This window comes from Passer domesticus, chromosome 4, assembly GCF_036417665.1.
Source record: "Passer domesticus isolate bPasDom1 chromosome 4, bPasDom1.hap1, whole genome shotgun sequence".
Taxonomy (NCBI): domain Eukaryota; kingdom Metazoa; phylum Chordata; class Aves; order Passeriformes; family Passeridae; genus Passer; species Passer domesticus.
In genome coordinates, this window is record NC_087477.1 from 82641299 (window position 1) to 82669179 (window position 27881).

General features: G+C 62.4%; 2 protein-coding genes and 1 long non-coding RNA gene across 8 annotated transcripts in view; all 3 read left to right on the forward strand.

Moving 5' to 3' along the window:
- Positions 1-21896, forward strand: part of LOC135299762 (uncharacterized) — a 200255-nt gene extending 178359 nt beyond the window's left edge. Inside the window, exon 2 of the long non-coding RNA XR_010361664.1 lies at positions 21086-21896. This is a non-coding gene — a long non-coding RNA (uncharacterized LOC135299762). The remainder of the gene's footprint in view (positions 1-21085) is intronic.
- Positions 1022-21896, forward strand: LOC135299761 (transcription factor COE4-like). Its single transcript, XM_064419160.1, is given in 17 exon segments — positions 1022-1066; positions 1068-1168; positions 5487-5643; positions 5915-5978; positions 6072-6127; positions 6313-6386; positions 6859-6927; positions 10375-10456; positions 13413-13530; positions 14799-14932; positions 15010-15136; positions 16588-16676; positions 17118-17183; positions 17725-17866; positions 18307-18486; positions 19126-19317; positions 19946-21896. Coding segments are annotated over 17 exon segments (1752 nt in total). The 5' UTR covers positions 1022-1036; the 3' UTR covers positions 20017-21896.
- Positions 21897-24858: 2962 nt separating this feature from the next.
- DYSF (dysferlin) overlaps positions 24859-27881 on the forward strand; it is a 69291-nt gene continuing 66268 nt past the window's right edge. For 4 of the 6 annotated variants that reach the window (XM_064419162.1, XM_064419167.1, XM_064419164.1 and 1 more), the window contains exon 1: positions 24859-24967. In XM_064419162.1, coding sequence (XP_064275232.1) covers positions 24880-24967 — 88 coding nt within the window. In that variant the 5' untranslated portion in view covers positions 24859-24879. Of the gene's footprint in view, positions 24968-26979; positions 27191-27881 lie in introns of those variants that run through there. The other 2 variants (XM_064419163.1, XM_064419165.1) reach the window with 2 other exon arrangements.

Genomic DNA, 27881 nt, shown 5'->3' on the forward strand with positions numbered 1-27881 from the left:
CCCCGCCTCCCCCGGCGGCTCCGGCCCTGCCTCCCCGGGGAGGCGGCGGCGGCGGCGGCGGTGCCGGGATGGCCCGGGCCGGCGGGGCGGCGGCGGGGCGGCGGCAGCGAGCGCTGCTGCTGCTCATGGTGCTGCTGCCCGAGCCGGGCCGCCGGGGCCGGGCCGGGGGGGCGGCGGAGGCGGCGGGGAGAGGGCGGTGATGGCGTTCCCGGGACCCCCGGGCCGCCCCCCGGCCGCCCGCTGCTGCTGCTGCTGCCGCTGGCGCCGCCGCCGCCGCTGCCTCCGCCCCGCGCCGCCGCCGCCGCCGCCCGCCCGGTAACGGAACCGAGCCCCCGCCCCCGGCCGGGCCCCCCCGGCCGCCTCCACTCCTCCCCTGCGCCTCGGCCGGCCCTCCCTCCTTCTCTCCCTCCCTCCCTCCCTGCGAGCCTCCATCCCTCCGGTGCCGCGCTCCATCCCTCCACTCCTCCTCCTCCTCCGAGCCTCCCTCCATCCCTCCCTCTGCCGCGCTCCATCCCTCCTCCGAGCCTTCCTCCAGCCCTCCTCTCCCTCCTTCCATCCCTCCACTCCTCCTCCATCCCTCCCTCCAGCCCTCCTCTCCCTCCCTCCATCCTTCTACTCCTCCTCCGGGCCTCCCTCCATCCCTCCCTCCGCCGCGCTCCATCCCTCCACTCCTCCTCCCGGCCTCCCTCCCTCCTCTCCTCTAAGCCTTCCTCCCTCCCTCCTTCCTCCCTCCCCATCCCTCCCTCCACTCCTCCCTCCCTCCCTCTCCCCCCGCGCCTCCCCCCGCCCCTTCCCCTCCCCTCACTCGGCTCCGGGGCTCCTCCAGCTCCAACTTCTCGGGCTCTGCCCCCTCCCGCCCCCTCCTCCCTCCCCCCGAGCCCCCCGGAGCCTCCCCCTCCCTCTCCCCCTCCCTCTCTCCCTCCCTCCCTCCGCAGATGCCGCTTCCCCGCCGGCCGGGACGGCGGCCCCCGGCACCTGCCCGGTGCTGAGCCCGGGGCTGGGGGGGGGTCCGGGGGTCCCCCTGAGCCCCCCGGTCATGTTCTCGGTGCAGGAGGCGCTGCCCCGGGGGGGGGGTCCCCATGAAGGAGGAGCCGCTGAGCGCGGGGCTCCCCGCCGGCCGCTGGCTGCAGGGCACCGGCATCCTGGACGCCAGCACGGCGGCGCAGAGGTAAGGGACAGCCCGGGGCCAGCCCGGGGACAGCTTTGGGGCACTCTGGGGACAGATTTGGGGCACTCTGGGGACAGCCCCGTGGCTCCGGGGGCTGCGGGATGGATGCAGCCCGAGCTCCGCGGGCATCCCGAGGTCGGTGGGCATCGCGGGTTCCACGGGAATTCCGGGGGCTGGAGGTGTCCCGGGGGCTGTGGGCATTCCAGGGGCTGTGGGCATCCCGGTTTTGGTGGGTATCCCGGGGGTTCTGGGCGTTCCAGGGGCTGTGGGCATTCTGGGCTCCTCGGGTATCCCGGCTTCCGTGGGCATTCCAGGGGCTGTGGGTATCCCAGGGCTGTGGATGTGCCAGGCTCCGTGGGCATCCCAGATTGCAGGGGCATTCCAGGCTCTGCTGATATCCCAAATTCCAGGGGCATCCCAGCCAATATCCCAAATTCCAGGGGCATCCCAGCCGATATCCCAGATTCCACGGACATGCCAGGCTCTGCCGATATCCCAAATTCCAGGGGCATCCCAGGCTCTGCCGATATCCCAGATTCCAGGGGCATCTCGGGCTCTGCAGCCCTTCTGGGCACTGCGGGCATTCCAGGGGCTGTGGGCATCCTGGGCTCTGGGAGTGTCCTGGGATCCGTGGGAATTCCGGGTCCTGTGGGCATCCAGGGCACCCTGGGCATCAGCTGTGGGCGTTCCAGGGTATTCCATGCCCCGTGGGCATCCTGGGCACTGTGGGCATTCCTGGTTCCATGGGCATTCCGGTGTCCTGGGTCCCACGGGCATCCCAAGATGTGCCCCCCCGCCGTTTTCCCTGGCATTCCTTGGGCCTCTGGATCCCCTATCCCGGTGCCCTGGGTATCCCGGGATTCCTGTGGGTTTGAGCTGCCAGGGGTCTGTGCCAACGGGAATGGGGTCTGTGCCCATCCCTGCCTTTTCCAGGGGGCTCAAATCCCTTTCCCTGCCATCCTGGAGGGCTCAAATCCCATTCCTGCCTTTTCCAGGGGCGTTCAAATCCCATTTTCTGCCCTCCTGGGGACTAAAATCCCATTCCCTGCTTTTTCTGGGGTCCTCAAATCCCATTCCTTGCCTTTTTGGGGTCCTCAAATCCCATTCCTTGCAGTTTTGTGGGGCTCAAATCCCATTCCCTGCCCTTTTCAGGGAACTCAAATCCCATTCCCTGCCCTCCCTCCGCGTCCCCTCTCCCCTGTCCCTCTCTCCCGCCTGTGCCCAGAGGGGTCAGTGCCACCTCTGTCCCCTGTCCTGCTGTCCCCTCTGCCGCCTTTGGGGTGTCCCTAAGGGGTCATGGTGGCTCCCTGGGCTCCCCCCAAAACTTTGGGATGCTGGAAAACCTCAGGGAACTCCCCCGCACCCCAAAGGGACCCCAGCGCGGTGACAGCCACCCCCGGGGGTGACAACGTGACACAGCTGAGGGACAGCAGTGCCAGGCTGGCGTCCCACGGAGGCGCTGGCCCCAAAAACTCCCCGGGACCCCCGCAAGGGCACAGAGGGACACACCCGGGGCTGGCAGGGGTGACAGGGATGTGTCACCCAGCGGGGTGTCCCCTCCCGCCCTCCCTGTGCCACCCTGCTGGCAGCTGGGCGTGTGCCACCCTGCTGGCAGTGCCACGCGTGGGGACACCGCACCCCACCAACACCAGCGTCCCCCTCGCGTGTCCCCACGGCCACCGCAGTGTCCCCGAGGGGCTGGCACTGAGCTCCTGCTCCGAGGGGTGGCCCCAGGATCCCCCAAACCTCCCGTCCCGCAGTGTCCCCAAGGGCTTGGCGCCGAGCTCCGGGGTCCCCCGGCAGGTCCGGGGTGTCCCCGCGGTGTCCCCGAGGTGGGGTGGGGTCCCCGGGCCCCCGACCCCCGGGAGCCGCCTCAGGGCCGTGCCCGGGGCCGCCGCCGCTTTCCTGGAAGCGCCGGGGCCGCGGCTGCTTGGAAATGCTTGATTGCCTTTAATAATTAATTAACGCGGCGGGCGGGGCTGGCAGCGCGGGGGGGACACGGCGGGGGACAGCGGCGACAGCCAGAGCCACCCCCCGCGTGTCACCGAGGCCGTTCGGGGGGCGCGGGGGGGAAGTTTTGGGGTTGGAAGGAGCCGCGGGCGCCGCCGTCCCGTGGTGGGGGGGACAGGGAGGGGACAGAGGTGTCCCCGCGGGGGTGGCACCCTGAGAGCGGACAAGGGACACGCCGCGGTGTCCAGGACAGGTGTGGGGACACGATGTGACCCGTTTGTGGTGGCCGCGCACAGGTATTGTCGCCTCGCCAGGTGTGGCCCCGCGGGTGTCCCTGGGGACAGTTTGGGACCCCGCGAGTGACCCTGGGGACAGTTTGGGACGCCGGGGAGCAGCTGAGGGAGCTTGCCCTCGGAGAAATGTCCCCAGAGTGTCGCCAAGGTCCCCTGGGCTGGGTTCGCGTGTGGCCCTGGCTGTGGCGGGGGTGACACCGGGGACCCGCTCCGCTGCTGCCGGGGGGACACCGAGGGGACAGGGGCCACCAGCGGGGTGGGGACACGGTGGCAGTGACGGGGACTGTGCTGGAGCCATCGTCCCTGAAGCGGCGGTGCTGTCGCCGTCCTGTCACCGCGGGTGCCGGGGCGGGGACAGCAGCGGTGACAGCGGCGAGCCCAGAGGTGGCACTGAGCGATGGCAGCGCGGGTGGCCTGGGCGGGGAGGGCTCAGGGGTGTCCCCCCTGTCCCCTTCTGTCCCCTCGTGTCCCCGATGCCAGGGGCAGGATGTCCCCATGTGTGTCCCCTACCCTGGACAGCGAGGGGGTGCGGGGTGTCCCATCGTGGGGTGCTGGGGACACCTGGTGGCCCTGGGGACGGGGTCCCGGTGGCCCTGGGGACGGGGTCCTGGTGGCCCTGGGGACAGGGTGCTGTAGGTTTTTGGGGGTCCCAGGCCAGGGTGCTGGGGGTCCCAAGGACTGGATTTGGGGATTTTGAGATTCTGGGGGTTCCAGGGACATCGTGCTGGGGGTCCCGGTGCTGAGATTTTGGGTGTCCCAGTATTGGGGTGCTGGGGACCCCCGGGATGGGGCGCTGGTGTCCCATGGAGGAGGTTTTGGGGGGTCCCGCGGTTCTGGTGTCCCGTGGAGGAGATTTTGGGGGTCCCAGTGCTGAGTTTCCGAGTGCCCTGGTAATGGGGTGCTGGAGGTTCCCCGTTTTGGGGGTCCCCGAAATTGGGGTTCTTGGGGATGGGAATCCTGGTAATGGGGTGCTGGTGTCCCATGGAGGAGGTTTTGGGGTTCCCGGTGCTGGGGGTCCCCTGGATGGGGTGCTGGGGTCCCGGTACTGGGGGTACCCAGGATTGGGGTTCTCAGGGATGGGGATCCCCAGAATGGGGTGCCGGGGGTGTTGGTGTCCCATGGAGGAGGTTTTGGGGTTCCTGGTAATGGGGGTCCCCAGAATTTGGGTTCTCGGGGATGGGGATCCTGGGAATGGGGTGCTGGGGGTCCCGGTGCTGGGGGTCCCCGGGATGGGGAGCTGGGGGTGCCGGTGTCCCATGGAGAAGGTTTTGGGGTTCCTGGCAATGGGGTGCTGCAGATTCCCAGTCCTGGTAATGGGGTGCTGCGGGTCCCCGTGCCAGAGTGTTGGGGGTTCCCAGTGTTGGGGGTGCCAAGGATTGGGGTTCTCGGGGATGGGGAATCCCAGAATGGGGAGCTGGGGGTCCCAGTGCTGGGGCTCCCCAGGACGGGGTATTGGGGATGCCCAGGTCTAGGGTTCCTAGGGATGGGGTGCTGGGGGCCCTCGAGATGGGGCATTGAGGGTCCCAGTCTTGGGGGGTCCTCCGGATGGGGTATTGGGGGTTCCGGTGCTGGGGGTCCCCAGGATTGGGGTTCATGGGAATGGGGATCCCCAGGATTGGGGTCTTCCTTGCTGGGGATCCCCAGGATTTGGGTTCTGAGGGATGAGGATCCCCAGGATTTGGGATCATGGGAATGGGGATCCCCAGGATTTGGGTTCCTGGTGCTGGGGGTCCCCAGGATTTGGGTTCCTGATGCTGGGGATCCCCAGGATTGGGGTTCTCAAGGATGAGGATCCCCAGGATTTGGGTTCTTGAGAATGAAGATCCCCAGGATTTGGGTTCTCGGGGATGGGGATCTCCAGGAATGGGGTTCCTGATGCTGGGGATCCCCAGGATTTGGGTTCTCGAGAATGAAGATCCCAGGACTTTGGTTCTCGGGGTTTGGGGTTCTTGGAGTTTGGGGTTCCCGGGGTTTGGGGTTCCCGGGGTTTGAGGTTCCCGCAGCGGGGCTCCCTGCGCCGCGGTGGCAGGGTGGTGGCGCTGTGCCGGCTGTCCCCACACCGTGGCCTGTCGCAGCGGGGTGTCGCTGGCCCGCGCTCACTTCGAGAAGCAGCCGCCGGCCAACCTGCGCAAGTCCAACTTCTTCCACTTCGTGCTGGCCATGTACGACCGCCAGGGCCAGCCCGTGGAGGTGGAGCGCACCTGCTTCATCGACTTCGTGGAGAAGGAGCGGGTGAGGAACCCCCAAAAAACCACGAAATCACCCCCAAAAAATCCCTCAAACCACCCCAAAATAGCGAGGTGGGGCAGCCGCGGTTGAGGCCAGAGCGCGACCCCAAATCATGGCACGAGTGACCCCAAAGCAGGGTGGGGGTGACCGGGAGGGGACAGCGGGTGACCGGGAGGGACAGCGGGTGACCAGGAGGGACGGTGGGTGGCCAGGAGGGACAGCGGGTGACCAGCTGACCCCTCGCCATGAATTTTGTCCCCCCAAACCCCTCCAGGAGCAGAACGGGGAGAAAACCAACAACGGGATCCACTACCGGCTGCAGCTGCTCTACAGCAACGGTGGGTGCGGGGTTTTGGGGGGCTCCAGGCGGGGTTTGGGGCGTCCCCAAGGGGAGGTGACAAGCGGGGTGACCCCCCCCGGTGTCCCCGCAGGGCTGAGGACCGAGCAGGATTTGTACGTCCGCCTCATTGACTCCATGTCCAAGCAGGTACCGAGACCCCAAATCCCCCCCAAAATCCCCCAAATCCCCCCGACCCCACCCGCGGGGAACACCTGGATGTCGCTGCGGCCACATCTGGCCGCGGGCGGGGAGGTGGCGCAGGTGACGGGGCCCGGGAGCGCCTCCCTGGTGCCACCCCGGTGTCGCGGCTGTCCCCTCGGTGTCCCCTGCAGGCCATCATTTACGAGGGGCAGGACAAGAACCCCGAGATGTGCCGGGTGCTGCTGACGCACGAGATCATGTGCAGGTGCGTGGGGACAGCCGGGGGGGACAGGGGTGTCCCCAAGGTCCCTTCGACCCCATGTTAATTAACGAGCCGAGCCAGCGTCGCTAATTAACCCCCGCGACAGGGGACAGGCCACCCCCGGTGTCCCTGCTCGTGGTTGGGGACTGCGGGTGGCCCTGCTGTGTCCCCCGCGGGTGACACGGAGCCCCGGGGTGGGTCCCCAACCCTTTCAGAGCCACCCGGAGGTGACACGGAGTCCCCAGGACCCCCAAATGTGTCCCCAGCCCCATAAAGGGGTGGAAAAGTGACACCCCCGAGTGTCCCCCCTGCCGTGTCCCCTCCCTGCTGTCCCCACTCCTGAGCGACGGGGCGGTCCGAGGGTGGGACACGGGGACCTGGCGCGTCCCCCGCGGCGTTTGGGGGTCCCTCGGGCCTCGCTGTCCCCTGATGTCACCCGCTGTCCCCTGATGTCACCCGCTGTCCCCGTGTCCAGCCGCTGCTGTGACAAGAAGAGCTGCGGGAACCGCAACGAGACCCCCTCGGACCCCGTCATCATCGACAGGTGCGGGGGACACTGGGGACATCGGGGACACTGGGGGCTTCAGGGACATCAGGGGACCTCATGGTGACCTGGAGGGGGTGGCAGCCACCGCGGGTGTCCCCAGGCTTGGGGACATGATGCTGCCGAGCCGAGGGACAGCAGAGGGCACTCCGGGTGTCCCCAAGTTGTGACAGATGTCACATCCATAATGGAGGTGGCACCGGCCCGTTGGGGACATCCCAGGGTGGCCGTGTCCCCGTCCCTGAGGTGCCTCTGTTCCTGTCCCGGTGTCACCTCCCTGGTGCCACCAAGCCAAGCCCGGGGCTGTCACCTGTTGTCCCCTTGTCACTGCCACTGTCCCGTGTCCCCTGTCCCGCAGGTGCCCTGGGGCTGTCCCCGCGATGGCGCTTTTGGGGTCACAGGACACCCCCGGGACCGGCGTCCCCTTGGGAGGTGACACCCCGATGGTTGGTGGCACTGTCCCAAACGTCCCAAATGTCCCTGCGTGCCCCCCTCAGCCCCAGGACTTTTGGGGGGTCCCCCAGTGCCAGGCGTGTCCCCAACCCGCCCCAGGGCTTTTGGGGTGTCCCCAGTCCCTGTCCCCATCCCCATCACTTTTGGGGCGTCACCCACTTCCAGGAGTGTCCCCAACTTGTCCCCTCAGCCCCAGGACTTTTGGGGTGTCCCCAACCCGCCCCAGAACTTTTGGGGTGTCCCCTGTCCCCATCCCCAGCACTTTTGGGGTGTCCCCAACCCCTCTCTCCATCCCTTTGGGGGGGTCATGCAGTTCCAGGCTTGTCCCCAACCTGTCCCCACCATCCCCAGAAATTTTGGGGTGTCCCCTCTCCCCATTCACAACAGTTTTGGGGTGTCCCCTACCCGCCCCAGGGTTTTTGGGGTGTCCCCATTCACAGCACTTTTAGGGCATCCCCTATCCCCATCCCCATCATTTTTGGGGCATCGCCCACTTGCAGGAGTGTCCCCAACCTGCCACAGGACTTTTGGGGTGTCCCCTGTCCCCATCTCTGTCATTTTTGGGGTGTCCCCAACCTGCCCCAGGACTTTCGGGGTGTCCTCATTGCCATGAATTTTGGGGTGTCCCCTGCCCCCATCTCCATCACTTTTGGGGTGTCCCGTGTCTCCGTCCCCATCCTCGTCATTTTCGGGGTGTCCTCTGTCCCTATCCCCGTCACTTTTGGGGTGTCCCCGTCCCCATCACTCTCTGGGTGTCCCCAATCCCCTGTCCCCATCCCTGTCATTTCAGGGTGTCCCCTGTCCCTGTCCCCATCCCCATCACTTTTGGGGTGTCCCCACCCGCCCCAGGACTTTCGGGGTGTCCTCATTCCCACCACTTATAGGGTGTACCCCTGTCCCCATCCTCGTCACATTCGGGGTGTCCCCTGTCCCTGTCCCCATCACTTTCGGGGTGTCCCCATTCCTGTCACTTTTGGGGTGTCCCCAACCCACCCCATCACTTTCGGGGTGTCTCCAATCCCTTGTCCCCATCCCCGTCCCTCTCGGGGTGTCCCGTGTCCCCGTCCCTCTCGGGGGGTCACGCAGGGCCAGCCGTGTCCCCAGCCCTCCCGCGGAGCCCCCCCTGTCCCCCCTGTCCCCCGTGTCCCCCCCCGGGCCAGCCCCGCTGGTTTGAGAGCGCGCTAAGTGCCCCTCTCGCGGCGTTAATCAAATTACCCGGCAGCGAAAATTGACGCTTCTCATTAATTAGCCACGATTATGCTAATTGCGCATTCAAATTTATGCGCCGCGAGCAGAAGGTGCTCGGCAGCGGCGCCGGGCATTTGCATATTCAATGGTAATTAGCGATGCTAATTAATGCGCCGGCCCCGTATTTTTAACTCGCGGGGGTTCAGCCCCAGCCCCCCTACCTGGGGCAGGGATTTGGGGGGGATTTTGTGGGGTTTTTTTTGGGGGTTTGGGGTTCTCCCCCGGCCGCGCTGTGCCGGGGATGGCGGGGCCGTTTTCGGGCCGTTTTCGGGCCGTTTTCGGGGCGTTTTTGGGGCGTTTTCCCGGCTTTTTTGGGGCGTTTTGCAGCTCCTTCCTTGCCCTGATTACCACCCGCGGGGAGGGAATGGGATTGTGGGAATGTGGGGAATGGGGGGACCCCCCTTTTCCTGTGCTGTCCCGTAAGGTGTGACCCCCTTTCTGTGGGGTCGGGACCCCCTCAGTGTGAGACCCCTCTTTGTGGGGTCCCCCCTTTTCCATGGGGTCCTAGAAATGAGAATCCTTTTTGTGGGGGTCCCCCTTTTTGTGGGATCCCCCTTTTTTGTGGGATCTCCCTTTTTTTAGGATCCCCCTTTTCCATGGGATCCTCTCTCCCTGTGACCCCTCCCTCCATGGGATCCTGTAAATGAGACCCCTTTTTCTGGGATCCCCACACCATGGGACCTCCTTTCCCCAGAATCCCCTTTTTTGTGGGATCCCCTTTTTGTGGGATCCCCTCATCCATGGGATCCCCTGATTTGTGGGATCCCTGTTCCCTGGGACCCCGCTTTCCGTGTAATCCCTTTTTTGTGGGATCCCTGAGATCCTTTTCCCCTGTGACCCCTTTTTTGTGGGATCCCCTCTCCCTGAAACCCCTTTTCCATGGGATCCCCTTTTTCTGGGACCCCCTTTTCTGTGGGATCCCCTTTTTGTGGGATCCCCTCTCCCCGAGACCCCTTTTCCATGGGATCCCCTTTCCCTGGGACCCCCTTTTTTGTGGGATCTGCTTTCCATGTAACCCCTTTTTGTGGGATCCCCTTTCCCTGGAATCCTCCTCCGTGTCCCCCCTGCCTGACCCGGGGGTGACCCCGCTTGGGGTCCCCCAGATGTCCCCAAACCCGCTGTGACCCCGGGGATGGGCCCGAGGGTCCCAATGATCCCAGGGACCCCGGTGTCACCCCCAGTGGGATGGGGACAGAATGGGACACTGGGATGGGGACAGAATGGAGATACCAGGATGGGGATGGGGACATTGGGATGGGAACACAGAGCAGGACACAGATGGGGACAAAAAGGGACATTGGGATGGGAACAGAGCAGGACACGGATGGGGACAAAAAGGGACATTGGGATGGGGACAGAGTGGGACAGGGATGGGGACATCAAAATGGGGATGGAGACAATGACGGGGTGGTGACAAGAAGGGGCAGCGGAACTGGGGCAGAATGGGACATTGGGATGGGGACGCCAGAACTGGGGACACAATGGGGACACCGAGATGCGGATGGGGACACTGGGACGGGGACAATAATGGGGTGGTGACAGGAAGGGACAGCAGAACAGGGACAGAATGGGACACTGGGATGGGGACACCGGGATGGAGATTGGGGACACTGGGATGGGGACAATGGTGACAAGAAGGGACATTGGGATGGGGCAGAATAGGACATTGGGATGGGGACAACAGATGGGGATTTGGGGACACCATGGGGACACGTTTGTCCCCTCTTTTTTTTCCCCCCATTCCAGGTTTTTCCTCAAGTTTTTCCTCAAGTGCAACCAGAACTGCCTGAAAAACGCCGGGAACCCGCGGGACATGCGGCGCTTCCAGGTGACACTTGGGGACATCACTGAGAGGGTGGAGGGGACACCAGAAAGGTTCCCCAAAGGGATCGAGGGGAACTGGGGGCTCGATTCCCCCCAACCCCTTTGAAAAATCCCGAATTTCCCACCACCCTAAAAAATCTACCGCCACCCTATAAGAAACCCCAAATTTTGACCCCAAAAAGGGGTTCAGGTGGTCCCAAAAAGATTCCCCAAAGGGGTCGAGGGGAAATGGGAACTCGATTCCCCCTGTTTGGGGGGAATTGAATCTCCAGTTCCTCTCGACCCCTTTGAAAATCCCAAATTTCCTGCCACCCTATAAAAGGTGACACTTCCAGGTGACACCTGGGGACATCATGGAGGAGATCCCAAAAGGAGGTTCGGGTGACCCCAAAAAGATCCTCCAGGGGGTCGAGGGGAATTCAGTCCCCAATTTCTCTTGACCACTTTGAAAATCCCAAATTTCTCGCCACCCTATAAAATACGCCTCCACCCTATATGAAACCCCAAATTTTGACCCCAAAAAGGGGTTTGGGTGACCCCAAAAAGGGGTTTGGGTGACCCCAAAAAGATTCCCCAAATGGGTTGAGGGGAATTGAGTCTCCAGTTCCCACTGACCCCTTGGAAAATCCCGAATTTACCGCCACCCTATAAAATAGGCCGCCACCCTATATGAAACCCCAAATTTTGACCCCTAAAAGGGGGGGTGAGGTGCAGGTGACCCCAAAAAGATTCCCCAAAGGGGTCGAGGGGAATTGGGGACTCGATTCCCCCCGTTCGGGGGGAATCGAGTCCCCAATTCCCCTCGACCCCTTTGAAAAATCCCAAATTTCCCGCCACCCTAAAAAACCCACCGCCGCCCTATAAAAAAAAACCCCAAATCCGGCCTGAAAACCCCAAAATCTCCGCCCCCCCCCTCAACCCCCCCCCCGGTCGCAGCTGGGTCCTGGCCCCCCCCGAAGTTCATCAGGGCTCGGTAACGAGATGTTAATTATGACATTTCGGTGATTAACGACCCCATTTGCATCGCGGCATCGGCGGCGGGAGAGCGGCGGGAAAGGGGGGGGGGGGTTTGTGGGATTAGGGGGGGACGGGAATGGGGGGGGGGGTTCCCTTTTAGGGGATGGGGGGCTGGGGGTGGTCCTAAGAGGGGGTTTGGGGTCTCCTGGAGGGGTCCCAAGGGGGTTTCATGGTGGGTTTGGGGTCCCCTGGGGGAATTTGGGGGACTGGGGGTGACCCTAAAAGGGGTTTGGGGTCCTCTGGGGGGAATTTGGGGGGCTGGGGGTGGCCCTAAAAGGGGGTTTGGGGTCCTCTGAGTGGAATTTGGGGGCCTGGGGTGACCCTAAAAGAGGTTTGGGGTCCTCTGGGGGGAATTTGGGGGGTTGGGGGTGGCTCTAATGTCTTTGGGGTCCTCTGAGGGGGAATTTGGGGGACTGGGGGTGACCCTAAAAGGGGTTTGGGATTTCCCAGAGGGGCTGGAGAGGGAGTTTGACTTCGGGGAATTTGGGGAGTTGACCTTAAAAGGGATTTGGGGGACTGGGGGTGGCCCTAAAAGAGGTTTGGGGTCCTCTGGGGGGGATTTGGAGGACTGGGGGTGGCCCTAAAAGGGGTTTGGGGTCCTCGGGGGGGAATCTGGGGGGGTTGGGGGTGGCTCTAATGTCTTTGAGGTCCTCTGAGGGGGAATTTGGGGGACTGGGGGTGACCCTAAAAGGGGTTTGGGATTTCCCAGAGGGGCTGGAGAGGGAGTTTGACTTCGGGGAATTTGGGGAGTTGACCTTAAAAGGGATTTGGGGGACTGGGGGTGGCCCTAAAAGAGGTTTGGGGTCCTCTGGGGGGGATTTGGAGGACTGGGGGTGGCCCTAAAAGGGGTTTGGGGTCCTCGGGGGGGAATCTGGGGGGGTTGGGGGTGGCTCTAATGTCTTTGAGGTCCTCTGAGGGGGAATTTGGGGGACTGTGGGTGACCCTAAAAGGGGTTTGGGATTTCCCAGAGGGGCTGGAGAGGGAGTTTGACTTCGGGGAATTTGGGGAGTTGACCTTAAAAGGGGTTTGGGGTCCTCTGGGGGGAATTTGGGGACTGGAGGTGACCCTAAAAGAGGTTTAGGGTTCTCTGGGTGGAATCTGGGGGCCTGGGGTGGCCCAAAAATGAGTTTGGGGTCCTCTGAGGGGGAATTTGGGGGCTGGGAGTGGCCCTAAAAGGGGTTTGGGTTCCCATAGAGGGAATGTTGGGGGCTGGGGGGGACCCTGCAATGGGGTTTGGGGTTCCCTGGGGGGCCTGGGGAGGGAGTTTGACCTGGGGGAATCTGGGGGACTGGGGGTGATCCTAAAAGGGGTTTGGGGTCCCCTGGGGGGGTTGGGGAGGGGTTTGGACCTGGGGGAATTTGGGGAGTTTACCTTAAAAGGGGTTTGGGGTCCTCTGGAGGGAATTTGGGGGACTAGGGGTGACCCTAAAAGGGGTTTGGGGGGAATTCAGGGGGTTGGGGGTGGCTCTAATGTCTTTGAGGTCCTCTGGAGGGAATTTGGGGGTTGGGGATGGCCCCAAAAGGGGTTTGGGGTCCTCTGGGGGGTTAGGGGCGGTCCTAAAAGGGGTTTGGGGTTCCCTTGAGGAGCCGGGGTGCGGTTGGGGGTGGCTCTAAGGGGGTTTGGGGTCCTCTGGGGAGAATTTGAGGGATTTGGGGTGACCCTAAAGGGGTTTGGGGTCCCCTGGGGGGGTTGGGGTCCCCTAGGGGTCCCCAGAGTGTCCTGGGGGAAGGAGCTCGGCGGTCTGGGGGTCCCCTGGGGGGGCTGGTGACCCCAGGCTGTGGGGGCCACCCGCGGGTGACACCGTGGGGACACCACTGCTGGCACCTCCTGTGTGTGACAGGGCTGTGACAGGGGAGGGGACACCCCTGGGGCACTACAGGGAGGCCACCCCCAGTGCCAGGCCCGGGGACACGGCGGGGGTGACGTGTCCCTTGTCCCCGCAGGTGGTGGTGTCCACCACGGTGCACGTGGACGGCCACGTCCTGGCCGTGTCCGACAACATGTTCGTCCACAACAACTCCAAGCACGGCCGGCGCGCCCGGCGCCTCGACCCCTCCGAAGGTCAGGGGACACCTGGGGACATCGTGGGGACATGTGTTGGGGCCCTGCCCATGGCCTGGCATCCCTGGGGTGGTCCCTATGTCCCCACCCTGCTGTCCCCAATGTCTGGTGGGCCCATCCATGCGTGTCTCTGTTTGTCCCCACCTGTGTCATCATGGCCACCTTGGGGACATCTTGGGGACAAGTTTTGGGAGCCCCCAGCCTGGTCTGGCACCCGCAGGGTGATCCCTGTGTCCCCACCCTGCTGTCCCCACCCTGCTGTCCCCAAGTGTTCATGCCCATCCAGGCTGGGTGTCTGTGGGTGCCTCTGTTTGTCCCCACCCTTGTCACCTTGGTCACATGTGTGTGTCCCCAGCCACGTCCGTGTGGCCACCTGTGATTGTCCCCATCTGTGTCCGTATGTCTATCCCGGTCATGTCCCTGTGGCCATGTCCATGTCCCTGTGGCCACTTATGTGTCCCCAGCCATGTCCCTGTGTCCCCATATCCATTCCAATTTGTGTCCCCATGTCCCTGTGGCCGCCTGTGTCTGTCCCAATCCATGTCCGTGTCTGTCCCAGCCCACGCCCTCATGTCCCCATCAATGTCCATGTCCCCACACCTGTCCCTGTGTCCCCATGCCTGTCCCCACATCTGTCACAATCCATGCTCATGTCCCCATCCGTATTTGTGTCCCCATGCCGGTCCCTGTGTCCCCACATCTGTCCCACTCCATGTCCATGTCCCCATGCCTGTCCCTGTGTCTGTCCCACTCCATGTCCATGTCCCCATGCCTGTCCCCGTGCCTGTCCCAGTCCATGTCCCCATACCTGTCCCCATGTCCCCATGCCTGTCTCTGTGTCCCCATGCCTGTCCCCATATCTGTCTCTCTCTATGTCCATGTCCCAATGTGTGTCCCGGTGTCCCCATGCCTCTCCCAGTCCATGTCCCTATGCCTGTCCCCCTGTCCCCATGCCTGTCCCACTCCACGTCCACGTCCCTATGCCTGTCCCCATGTCCCCATGCCTGTCCCCGTGTCCCCATGCCTGTCCCAGTCCAGGTCCCCATGCCTGTCTCTGTGTCCCCATGCCTGTCCCCATATCTGTCTCTCTCTATGTCCATGTCCCAATGTGTGTCCCGGTGTCCCCATGCCCGTCCCACTCCATGTCCATGTCCCCATGCCTGTCCCCTCTTCCTTGCTCCCACCCCACCACCCCAAAGCCCCCCCACCCCTCTGTCCCCACCATTGCTGTCCCTGTCCCCTCCCCACGCTGTCGCTGTCCCCTCCAGCAGCCACCCCCTGCATCAAGGCCATCAGCCCCAGCGAGGGCTGGACCACGGGCGGTGCCACCGTCATCGTCATCGGGGACAACTTCTTCGATGGCCTCCAGGTGCTCTTCGGCACCGTGCTGGTGTGGAGCGAGGTAGGGGCAGGCCGCGGGTGGCGCGGGGACACCTCGGGGACGCCGCGGGCCGGGCTGAGGCCGTGTCCCCCCCGCAGCTCATCACCCCCCACGCCATCCGCGTGCAGACCCCCCCCCGCCACATCCCGGGGGTCGTGGAGGTGACGTTGTCCTACAAGGCCAAGCACTTCTGCAAGGGCGCCCCGGGACGCTTCGTCTACACTGGTGAGGGACGGGGACGGCTGGGGACAGCGGGGCTGGGGTGGGGACACCTAGGATTGGGATGGGGACAACCAGGAGTGGGATAGGGACCACTGGGATTGGGATAGAGACACCTGGGAGTGGGATGGGGACATTGGGACTGGGGAGGGGACATTTGGATTGGGATGGGGACACCTGGGAATGGGATGGGGACACCTGGGAATGGGATGGAGAGCACTGGGATTGGGATGGGAACCCGTGTGGTTGAGGTGGGGACGTTGGGATTGGGATGGGGATACCTGGGAATGGCATAGGGATATCCTGGAACTGGGATGGGGACATTGGGAATGGGATGGGGACGTTGGGATTGGGATGGGGATGCCCGGGAATGGGATAGGGACCACTGGGATTGGGATAGAGACATCTGGGACTGGGGTGGTGACCTTGGGACTGGGATGGGGACACCTGGGAATGAGGTAGAGACTGCTGGGACTGGGAAGGGGGCATTGGGACTGGGATGGGGACATTGGGACTGGGATGGGGACATCGGGACTGGAATGGAGAGCACTGGGATTGGGATGGGAACCCGCGTGGTTGAGGTGGGGACATTGGGAATGGGATGAGGAGATTGGGAATGACATGGGGACACCTGGGAATGAGATGGAGAGCACTGGGATTGGAATGGGAACCCCCAGGGCTGAGATGGATGGGAACATCGGGATTGAGATGGGAACATCGGGATTGAGATGGGAACATCGGGATTGAGATGGGGACATCAGGAATGGGATGGGGACATCAGGATTGGGATGGGGATAACTGGGAATGGGATGGGGACATTTGGATCGGGTCTGGGAATGGGGTGGGGACACTGGGATTGAAATGGTGACTCCTGGGATTGGGCTAGGGGTATCCTGGAATTGGGATATGGACATCGGGATTGGAATGAGTACACCCAGGATTGGGATGGAGACATCGGGATTGGGATGGGAACATCAGGAATGGGATGATGACACCTGGGAATGGGATAGGGATATCCTGGAATTGGGATGCGGACATCGGGATTGGAATGAGTACACCCAGGATTGGGATGGAGACATCAGGATTTGGGATGGGGACACCTGGGAATGGGATAGAGAGTCCTGAGATTGGGATAGAGACCTGGGAAGGGGACACATAACCCCATAAAGGGATGGAGACCCCTGAGATGAGGATGGAGACCACCTGGGACTGGGATGGAGAGCACGGTGAATGGGATTGGAGCAGTGGGATTGGGACGGGGACACCTGGGGCTGTGACACACACTCGTGGGATTGGGACACAAACGGCAGGAAAGGAGCACAGGCCCCCGGAAGGGGACAGAGCCCCTGTGACAGTGACACAGACAGCTGGGACAGTCCCCATCCCCCTGGGACAGTGTCCTAGCCCCCAGGACATGGTGACAGTGACAGTGACACCGCGGTGTCCCCTGTCCCCAGCCCTGAACGAGCCCACCATCGATTACGGCTTCCAGCGGCTGCAGAAGGTGATCCCGCGGCACCCCGGGGACCCCGAGCGCCTGCCCAAGGTAGGGGACAGCGACACCCCGGGGACAGCGACACCCCGGGGACAGGAGGGACACCCCGGGGATTCCCTGGCACTGCCCCAGGGGCAAAGGACAGGGAGGGGGTGACAGTTCTTGTGTCCCCCAGGTCTGGCAGGGCTTGGGGCAGGGAGGGGCAGGGGGCTTGGGGACACAATGGGGACACGGGGGGGACACTGGGGACACAGAATGGGGGAACAGGGGTGGTGACCAGGAGGGACACAGGAGGGGCTTTGGGGACACAGAATGGGGACATGGGGGGACCACGGTGGGGACAAAGGGGTGGTCATTGGGGGCACAGAATGGGGGGGGCAGGGGGACACTGGGGACACAAAATGGGGACACAGGGAGGCCATAGGGGGTGGGCTGGGGGTGCAGCACCCCCTGACCCCCCCGTCCCCTCCCCTGTCCCCTCGCTGTCCCCAGGAGGTGCTGCTGAAGCGCGCGGCTGACCTGGTGGAGGCGCTTTATGGGGTCCCCCACAGCAACCAGGTGTGCGGGGACACCCCTGGGACACCCCTGGGACCTCCCCAGGACTCCCCATCCTGGGACAACCCCTGGGACCCCCTTGGGGACACCCCTGGAACCCGCTCTGCCACACCTGGAGGGTCCCAGTCCCCTCCCCAACCCCCTCCTGGCCCGTGTGTGCCCCGGGAGGTGACACCAGCTGGGACAGTCCCAGCCACCCCTGGCCCACCCTGGGGTCACCCCGGGCTCTGTGGGTGGTGGGGTGACACCGAGGGTGACACCGAGGGGTGATGCCGTGGGGCACCGTCAAGGGGTGACAATGAGAGGTGACACTGAAGGGTGACACCAAGGGCTTACTCCGTGGGATGACACTGTGGGGTGACACTGCGGAATGGCACTGCGGGGTGGCATCGAGGGGTGACATCAAGAAGTTACTCTGCGGGGTGGCACCGTGCTGGAGGGTGACACTGTGAGGTGACACTACGAGGTGGCACTGCAGGATGCCACCCAGAGGTGCCACCAAGCAGTGCCACCCTCACTCGGTGACACACTGCCGTGTCCCCAGGACGTGCTGCTGAAGCGGGCGGCCGACGTGGCCGAGGCGCTCTACAGTGTCCCCAGGGCCCCCGCGCATGTCACTGTCCCCTCCTTCGGCGGGGGACAGCTCGGCCTCGCCATGGGCGACTCCCCGCAGGGCTCCGAACAAGGTGCGCGGTGGCCTCGGGGTGGCAGGAGGGGTTTTGTCCCCTCCCTGGCTGGTGCCACCTGTGGCTGTCCCCTCAGGGCTCCCCATAAGGTGTGCGGTGGCCTCGGGGTGGCGGGAGGGCTTTTGTCCCCTGTGCAGGCGGTGCCACCCGTCCCTGTCCCCTCAGGGCTCCCCATAAGGTGCGCAGTGTCCTCGGGGGGTTGTGTCCCCTGTGCAGGCGGTGCCACCCGCCCCTGTCCCCTCAGGGCTGTGACCAAGGTTCAAGGTGACCTCGGGGTGGCCTCGGGGTGGCGGGAGGGCTTTTGTCCCCTCGCCGGCGGGTGCCACCCATCCCTGTCCCCTCAGGGCTGTGACCAAGGTGCGCGGTGTCCCCGGGGTCGGGGGCTCCGGAGAGTCTTTGTCCCCTCGGCAGGCGGTGCCACCGTGTCGCTGTCCCCGCAGGGTTCTCGCGCAGCCCCGGGACGCCCCCGGCGCGGGGGTTCGGCCCCCCGGGCTCGGCCCCCCAGCAGGGCTTTGCCGGGGCCACCGGGGGCTTCGGCGGGGCCACCATGGCCGGGCTGGGGGTCCCCGGGTCCCCTCCGAGCTTCCTGAACGGCTCCACAGCCACCTCCCCCTACGCCAGTGAGTGACACGTCTGGGGACATCCGTGGAGGGGGGACACGGGTTCATGGAGGGTGCCCAAAGCCGTGTGACAGCCCTGGGGACGTTCCTGAAGTCATCGCCCCAAAGGCATTGTGGGGTTCCTGGGGGTCCCCAGAGTCACGGGCTGGCCCTGTGGGATCCCCAAAGACATGTGACAACCCTGGAGTGTCCCCAAAGCCATCACTGAAGGCAGGAGAGGGAGCGGGGACATGGCCAGCTGAGGTGGGATAGTTTTGTCCCTGTCCTTGTCCCCATCCCTGTCCTGGCCCATCGTTGTCATTGTCCCTGTCTCTCTCACTGGTCCTGTCCCCATCCCTGTGCCTGTCCCTATCCTTGTCCCCATCCCTGTCCCACCGCCATCCTTGTCCCTGACTCTGCCTCTGTCCCTGTCCCCATCCCTATCCCTGTCCCCAACCCCATCCCTGTCCTTGTCCCTGTCTCTACCTCTCTCCCTGTCCCCATCCCTGGCCGTGTCCCCATCCCTGTCCTTGTCCTTGTCCCCATCCCCATCCCAGCTCCATCCCTGTCCTGTCCCCATCCCTGTCCCATTCCCACCCCTGCCCGTCCCCTCGCGGTGTCCCCTGCCCCCCTCCGAGCCGTGTGTGGCTGTCCCCTCAGTCCTGCCCGCCAGTCCCCCTCTGGGTGCCTCGTCCGTCGCTGTCACCTCGGGCCCGGGCACGGCCACCTCGCCCGGTGGCTTCTCCTTCTCTCCGGTGACGATGATCTCGGCCGTGAAGCAGAAGAGCGCCTTCGCCCCCGTGCTGCGGCCACAGGGGTCCCCCCCGCCCGCCTGCGCCAGCGCCCTGCAAGGTCAGGCTGTCCCCAAGGCCACCAAGGTCTCTGACACCCAGCCCCGGGTGGCCCCTGCCCCATGGAGGGTCCCCGGTGTCACCACGCTGCTGATGTCCTGTACCTGGGCGTGGTTGGGGCTGCCCTGTGCCACCCGTGTCCCTCTCTGTCCCCACGGTCCCCAGGGTCCCTGACATCTGTCCCCAGCCCCATGGAGGGTCCCCAGTGTCACTGTGCCCCTTGCACCTGTCTGGCTCTCTGGTCAGGGCTCTGCTCTGTGCCACCCTTGTCCCCATCCACCAGTGTCCCCAGAGTCCCCAAGGTCCATGACATCTGTCCCTGGGTGGCCCTGTCCCACAGAGGGACCTCGGTGTCACTGTAACCCTTGGACCTGCCCAATGTCCTGCCTGGAGCTGCCCTGTGCCACTCTGGGGCCTGTCCCCCGCGTCCCCAGTGTCCCCAACACCCAGCCCGAGTCCCCCTGCCCCACGGAGGGTCCCCGGTGTCACCACACTCCCTTCCTGATGTCCCTGCCCATGTGACGCCCATACCCGGGGTGTCCCGTGCCCCCCGCGTCCCTGTCCCGCTGTGTCCCCGTCCCGCTGTGTCCCCAGTGTCCCCTGGCTGACGCTGTCCCTGCCCTGCCCAGACCCAGCTTTCGAGGACTCGGACAAATTCCACGCTCCGGCGCGGCCGCTCCAGGGATTGGCCTATTCCTAAGGAAGGCGTGTCCAGAGGGGCTCCGGACCCCCCATCCCGCCGGGACAAGGACTGGGGACATCCCTGTCCCCTGTGCCCTCCCCTCAGAGCTGGGCGGAGCCGCCACGCGGAGCGGGATGAGGGGACCCGGCCCCCTGATGTCCCCACCCCTGGTGGCCCCGGCCTGGCCCGGCTGAGGGGGGACTTGGGGAAATCCTGGAATGAGCCAAAATTCCTGGGTTCGGCTTCGGGAAGAGGCAGAGAGAGCCGGGAATGGGGCAGAGGAGGGAGCGGGGTGGAGACGCCGGGATGGGCAGGAGGGGTGGGCCAGGATGGGAGGGATGATCCAAGGTGGGATGGATGATCCAAGGTGGGATGGAAGCTCTGGAAAAGGAAGGATGATCCAGGTGCAACGGGTGATCCAAGGTAGGATGGATGATCCAGGTGGGATGGAAACTCCAGGATGGGTTGGATGATCCAGGTGGGATGGATGCTCTGGGATGAGATGGATGTTCCAGGTTGGGATGCGTGATCCAAGGTGGGATGGATGATCCAGGGTGGGATAAGATGCTCCAAGGTTGGATGGATGTTCCAATATGGGATGGATGCTCCGGAAAAGGATGATCCGAGGTGGGATGGAACCTCCAGGATGGGTTGGGTGATCCAGGTGGGATGGATGATCCAAGATGGGATGGATGTTCCAAGGTGGAGTGGATGATTCAGGAGGGACAGATGATCCAGGATGGGATGAAAGCTCCGGAATAGGATGGATGATTCAAGGTGAGAGGGATTATCCAAGATGGGATGGATGCTCTGGAAAAGGAAGGATGATCCAAGGCAGGATGAATACTCCAGAATGGAAGGGATGTTCTAGGTTGGATGGAAGCTCGAAGGTGGGATGGAAGCTCTGGAAAAGGATGGATGATCCAAAGTGGGATGGATGACCCAAAGTGGGATGGATGCCCTGGAATAGGGTGGATATTGAGGGTTAGAGGGATGATCCAGGAGAAGATGGATGCTCCTGGGCAGGGGGGATGATCTGGAGTGGGATGGATGGATGGATGGATGGATGGATGATGGATGGATGGAGGATGGATGATGGATGGATGGATGATGGATGGATGGATGGATGATGGATGGATGGATGATGGATGGATGGATGGATGATGGATGGATGGATGATGGATGATGGATGGATGGATGGATGGATGGATGATGGATGGATGGATGATGGATGATGGATGGATGGATGATGGATGGATGGATGGATGGATGATGGAGCCATGGGTACTCCAAGGCAGGAGGGCTGATCTGGGGCAGGATGGACGTGCCCAGGAGAGATGGATACTCTAAGGTGGGACAGATGCTCCGGGTGGGAATATCCTGGATACCCCAGGACAGGACGGATGCTCCGGTGGGACCCGGCTCCTCCCGCCTTTCCTGGCTCTCTCCCCACTCCAATCCAGAGCCTCACCCACAATTCCAGAATCTGATCCCAGATCCCGGATCTCCGCCTGTCCGGGATGAGGATCCTGATGCCACCCGGGGTGTGGGGACACCGCGGTCCCTGTCCCCTGCCATTAATTATCGCCATTATTATCGATATTAATTATCAGATTTATTTTGACCACAGGGAGGGGGGCGGTCCCTGGGTGTCCCTGTCCCCTCCCCCAGCCGGGAATTTTGTACATAAAACGGGAAGAATTCCCAACATTCCCCTTTTCCTCCACTCGGGGGTCGCTCGTGTCCCTCCCCTCGTGTCTGTCCCCTCTCGGTGTCACCGCGTGTCCCCCCCACCCCGGGCTGGGGGGGGTGACCTTTGGGGACAATGTCCCCCCCTTGCGGAGGTGGCGCAGGGCGTGGCCGGGGGCCCGAGTGGGAATTAAAGACCTCGTGGAAAAGCTGCGACTCCCGGGATTTGTCACCCCCGGGATGGTGACACCGGTGTCACCCCGCTGTCCCCACCCCTTGGGGACACAGCGGGGATGTCCCCACGCCCAGCCCCGGCTCATTCCCAACGCTGGAATCCGGGAATGCTCCCGGGAGCTGCCCCAGCCCCGTGTCCCCCCCGCCCAGGCCACCCCCGGTCCCCTCCAGCTGCGGTGTCACCTCTTGTCACCTCCCCCCGCCCCCGCGCGCCGGGATGAGCGCAGGAGGAGCTGGAATTAATTGCGTTAATCAAGAAAGGTTAATGAGGAGGTGGCGGTGCCAGCGCGGGGGGGGGGGGCGGTGGCACAGCTGGCACCGGCACGGGGATGGCGACACGGGGCGGGGACACCGAGCGGCGACACGGGGCTGGCAGCGCGGCTGGGGACACCGCGTGACCCCCGTGGGGACAGCTGGTGACAGCCGTGGGGACGGGCCACGCGTGCTGGGGACGGGGGTGACACCGTGACCAGCCTGGGGTGGTGGCACCGTGAGTGGTGGGGACACGCACAGGTGTTGGTGACATGCAGAGGTGTTGGGGACACACGTGGCACATGTACGGGGACACTCACATGACACATGTTGGGGACACACACAGGTGTTGGGGACAGTCACAGGCGTTGGGGACACACAAGTGGCACATGCCATTGGGGCACTCCCAGGTGTTGGGGACATGTGATGGGGACACTCAATGGCACAGGTGTTGGGGACACACATGTGGCACTTCCCATGGGGACATTGAGAGGCGGTGAGTTCACGCCCAGGTGCTGGGGACATGAGGTGGGGACAGGCACGGGTGTTGGGGACACACAAGTGGCACAGGCGTTGGGGACAAGCTCAGGGCACGGGTTGTGGGGACACTCACAGGGCTTGGGGACACTCACATGGCGCAGGGCTTGGGGACATGCACCGATGTCCCTTCCCATTCCCGTGGGTGCCCTCGGCTTTGGCCTCCCCTAAATCCCAAATTTCTCCCAAATCCCGAATTTCCCCCAAATCCCCAGGTCCCAATCCTGGCTCTGCCGGCTTTGGGGTCACAGCTGATCCCGGGATTTGGGGCCAGGAAAAATGGGAAGGGATAAAGCCAAGAGGGAAAAGTAGGAATGGGATAAACCCAAAGGGGGAAAAATGGGAAAGGGATAAACACAAAGGGGGAAAAACTGGAATGGGGTCGGGTAAACCCAAAGAAGGAAAAACTGGAATGTGATAAACCCAAAAAGGGAAAAAACTGGAATGGGATAAACCCAAAGAAGGAAAAACTGGAATGGGATAAACCCAAAGAGGGCAAAGAGTGAATGGGGTCAGATAAACCCAAAGAAGGAAAAATGGGAACGGGATAAACACAAAGAGGGAGGAGCGGAAAGGAGGGGATGGGATCAGGGGGATATCAGGGAAAAGGGGATCCCAGATTCCAGATCCCATCCTGGTTTGGGTTGAGATCAGGGATCCCAGATCCCAATCCCATCCCAGTTTGGGTTGAGATCAGGGATCCCAGATCACAGATCCCCATCCCGGTTTGAGGCAGGATTGGGGATCCCAGATGTCGGATCCCATTCTGTTTGGGATGAGATAGGGATCCCAGATCCCATATCCCATCCTGGCTTGGGGCAGGATCAGGGATCCCAGATCCCATCCTGGTTTGGGGTGAGATCAGGGATCCCAGATCCTGGATCCCATCCTGGTCTGGGGCAGGATTGGGGATCCCAGATCCCATCCCGGTTTAGGGCAGGATCAGGGATCCCAGATTGTGGATCCCATCCTGGTTTGGGGTGAGATCAGGGATTCCAGATCCCAGATTGTGGATCCACATCCCAGTTTGGGCAGGATCGGGAATCCCAGATCCCGGAGCCCATCCTGATTTGGGAATCCCAGATCCCATCCCAGTTTGGGGTGAGATCAGGGATCCCGGATCCTGATTTGGGGCAGGATCTCCCGGGGCTGCTTTCTGGGAAAGGCCTGGGCTGGAAAGAATTCCCAAAAATAGCCGGGGGCGGGGCCATTCCCAGCTGTTCCCGCCGGGAATGCCAATCCCACAATGGGGGTGGGGAATCCAAATCCCCCATGGGACACAAAAAGGGGGTTGGGAATCCCAAATTCCCATCCCAGGGAAAACTGGGGAGGTGGGGATCCCAAAATTCCCTCCTTAGGGATCCCGGGGGGATTGAGGACCCCAAAAGCCCCTTGATGTCCCCAAAGTGGGGTTGGGGACCCGAAAATTCCCTGCTTGGGGACAATGAGGGAGTGGGAACCCCAAAATCCCTCTAAATGTCTCCCAGGGAGGGGTGAGGACCCCAAAATTCCTTTTCTGGGGACACTGAGGGAGTGGGGACACCAAAATCCCTCCCAATGTCCCCAAAAAGGAGGGTGAAGACCCCAAAATTCCTGCCTTGGGGACAGTGGGTGGGATTTGGGACCCCAAAATTCCTCTCAGGGCACAAAATGAGGGTTGGAGACCCCAAAATTCCCTTTCGGGGACACTGAGGGAGTGGGGACCCCAAAATTCCCTCTTGGGGACAATTTAGGGCTGTAGGGACCCCAAAATCCCTCCCGATGTCCCCAAAGGGTGACTGAGAACCCCAGACTTTGCATCTTGGGGACACTGAGGGTGTGGTGGCCCCAAAATTTCCTTCTGGGGACAACGGGGGAGTGGTGGGGACCCCAAAACCCCTCCTGATATCCCCAAAGAGGGGCTGAGGACCCAAAATTCCCTTTCTGGGGACACTGAGGGAGCGAGGACCCCAAAACTCCCACCTGGGGACAATGTGTGGCTGCAGTGTCCCCCAAATCCCCCCGATGTCCCCAAGGGGGGGGTGGCGCCGCAGCCCCGCCCCTCCCCCACCCCCGGGGCCGGGTCCCTTTAAGGGAGGCGGAGCCTTGGAGGGGGGAGGGGGGGAAATCCCGGGATTTTTTTTTTTTTTTTGGGAAGGGGGGGGATGCGGAGGGGTGGGGGAGGGGACGATGCTCCGCGTCTTCGTCCTGCGGGCCGAAAATGTCCTCACAGGCGACAGCGACATCAGCGACACCTACTGCTCCTCCACATTCCAAGGTGGGAAGCTCCAGAGGGAAAAAAAAACCCCGGGATTTGGGGTGATTTTGAGGGTTTTGGGAGAATTTCGGGGAGGTTCGGCCACGCCCGGCTCGGTCCTAAAAGTTGGGATGTGGCTGGGAGAGCGCGGGTCCCCCCTGTCCCCGTTGTCACCGCCACCCCTTGGGTGACCCCTCCCCATTCCAAAGTGTGAAGCTCCAGAGGGGGAAATAATCGGGATTTAGGGGAATTTTGGGGGGTTTTGGGGGGATTTTGGCGGCCCTAAGTGTTGGGATGGGGTTGGAAGCGCCGCCGGACCCCGCTGTCCCCGCTGTCGCCGCCGCCCCTTTGGTGTCCCCTTCCCATTCCAGCGTGAGAAGCTCCAGAGGGGCAAAAAAAACCCAAAATTCTTTTTTTGGCTAAATTTGAGGGAATTTTGTCCCGGGAATCTGGGATGTGGCTGGAGGAGCCGCGGCTCCTCGCTGTCCGCGTTGTCGCCGCCCCCTCTTTGGTGTCGCCACCCCGCTGGTGGCACTTGGGGACCCCCCTAAAGCCACCCCCGGTCCCCGCGCGGTGCCGGCGCCGCGGTTATTTTGGGATTTTCCGCAGGGCGGGGGAGGGGACGATCCCAAATTTGGGAATTGTCTCTTCCAGGGGTCCCTTCCCGCGGTCCTTTCCCACTGGGGACAAAAGTGACATTGAGGGGACAAAGGACAAAGTGACGTCACGGGTTGGTTGGTTGGGATTTTTTTTTTTTTAATTGGAAAAAAGCGTCTTTTTGGGATTTCCCGGGTGTTCCTGGATGAGGGAGCGTTCCTGGTTTTCCATGGAATTCTCCCGGTGTGGGTGTGGCATTCCCGGTGTTCCGCTCACCCGGAATTCCCAGGATTTGGGGTTTTGATGTTGCCGGGATTGCGGCATTCCCGAATCCCGGGGCTGGGCATCCTCAGGCCTTGTAGGATCCAGGAATTCCCAGGGATTCATTGCCCATCCCTGGGGTTCCCAGCAATCCCAAATCCCAGTCCTGGGATATCCTTGGGGTTTCCAGAATTCCCGGGTCCTGATGTTTTGATTTCTCATCCCTGGGAATTGTGGGATCCCTGAATCCCAGGGATTCATTCCCTATCCCTGAGCTTCCCAGCATTCCCAAATCCCAGCGTTTGGGGGATCCCTGGGGCTCCCAGTATTCCCAAATCCAGGGGTTTGAGGGATCCTTGGGGTTCCCAGCATTCCCAAATCCCTGTGCCAGGTTATCCCTGGGGTTTTGAGAATTCCTGACCTCCAAATGATTTAATTCCCCCATCCCTGGCAATTGCAGGATCCCCAAATCCCAGGGATTTATTTCCCATCCTTGGGCTTTCTAACATTCCCAAATCCCAAGATTTTATTCCTGGTCCCTGGGGTTTCCAGCATTCCTGAATTCCCAAGGATTTTATTCCCCATCCCTGGGAATTGCAGCACTCCCAATTCCTGGTGCTGGGTCATCCTCAAGCCTTGGAGCATCCCTGAATCCCAGGGATTCATTCCCCATTTATGGGGTTCCCAGTATTCCCAAATCCCAGTGCCAGGTTGTCCCTGGGCTTTCCAGAATTCCTGAATTTCCAACGATTAAATTCCTGAATTTTCATTGATTAAATTCCCCATCCCTGGGATTCCCAGCATCCCCAAATCCCGAGGTTTCACCATCGCTGATATTCCCAGCATTCCTGGCTCCCAAGGATTTCATTTCCCACCTCTAATTCCTGGGATCCGGTGATTGATTTCCCCATCCCTGGGGAAATTGGGAATTGCAGCATTCCCAGATTCCTGTGCTGGGTCATCCTCAGGCTGTGGAGCATCCCTGAATCGCAGGGATTTATTCCCCATCCCTGGTGTTCCCAGCATTCCCAAATCCCCGTGTTCGCCCATCCCTGGGAATTGCAGCCTCCCTGAATCCCGGGGATTTAATCCCAACTCCCGCCCTCCCCATCTCCCCCCAATCCCAGCTCTCCTTCCCACGATCCCGGTTTTTTCCCAGCCCCTCCAGGGGCGTTCCCGTGCCGGGAAGGGCCGGACCGGGAAAAGGGGGTGGGAATGGGATCAGGGAGCGGATCCTTATCCCGGCTTTCCCGACCCCGGCTTTCCCGATCCCGGTTTTCCCGATCCCGGCCATGCTCCGCTGCCTGCTCCAAAGGGCTTCCCAACTTCCCAGCCTGGAAAAGCGGGATAAACAAATCGATCCCGTGGCCAGCCTGACATTCCGAGGTGAGGGAATCCCGGTTTTTGGGTTTTTTTGGGGAAAGAAGGGAGGGTTTGGAATGTTTTTAGCTGCTTTGGAAGCAGCTCCCAGGGAAGTTTGGGATCTGGGAAGCTCCTAAATCCTTGGAAAATCCTTTCCTTTGCACCTTTTATCCCCTTGATCCCAAAGTTTTTAAATCCACGCTGGATTATCCCTGGGAATTCCATCCCTTTAAATCCCTGAATTCTGCACTGGGATGGATGTGAATAATCCCACACGGAGCAGGGGTTATCCCATTCCCGAGGGATGGATTTCCTGGGAAAACGGAGGGGTTCGCACTCACAAAATTCCCGCTGGAGGACGGTGCTGCCCTGGCATTTTCCTGGAGCTCAAAAAAATGGGAAGAAATCCCATTTTAAACAAAAATTAGGGAAAAGGACGAGCGGCTCCCGGTCCAGGTTTTCCATTTGGAATGGGGGTGCTGCCGATCCCATTCCCACCGGGATCCCTCTGGAGAATCCTGGGAGCTCCATCTTCAAGCAAATCCCGATCCAGGGCAATTCCAGGGCTCTGAATCCCGGGAAAAATCAGGAACGAGATGGGAATGAATCTCTGGATGAGGACAAACAGCAGGATGAGTTTTCCATATTCCCAGAGCCGGGAAGTTCGGCTCTTCCCCAATCCCAAATAGGGAAGGAGCGGCTGCACGGTGCGAAT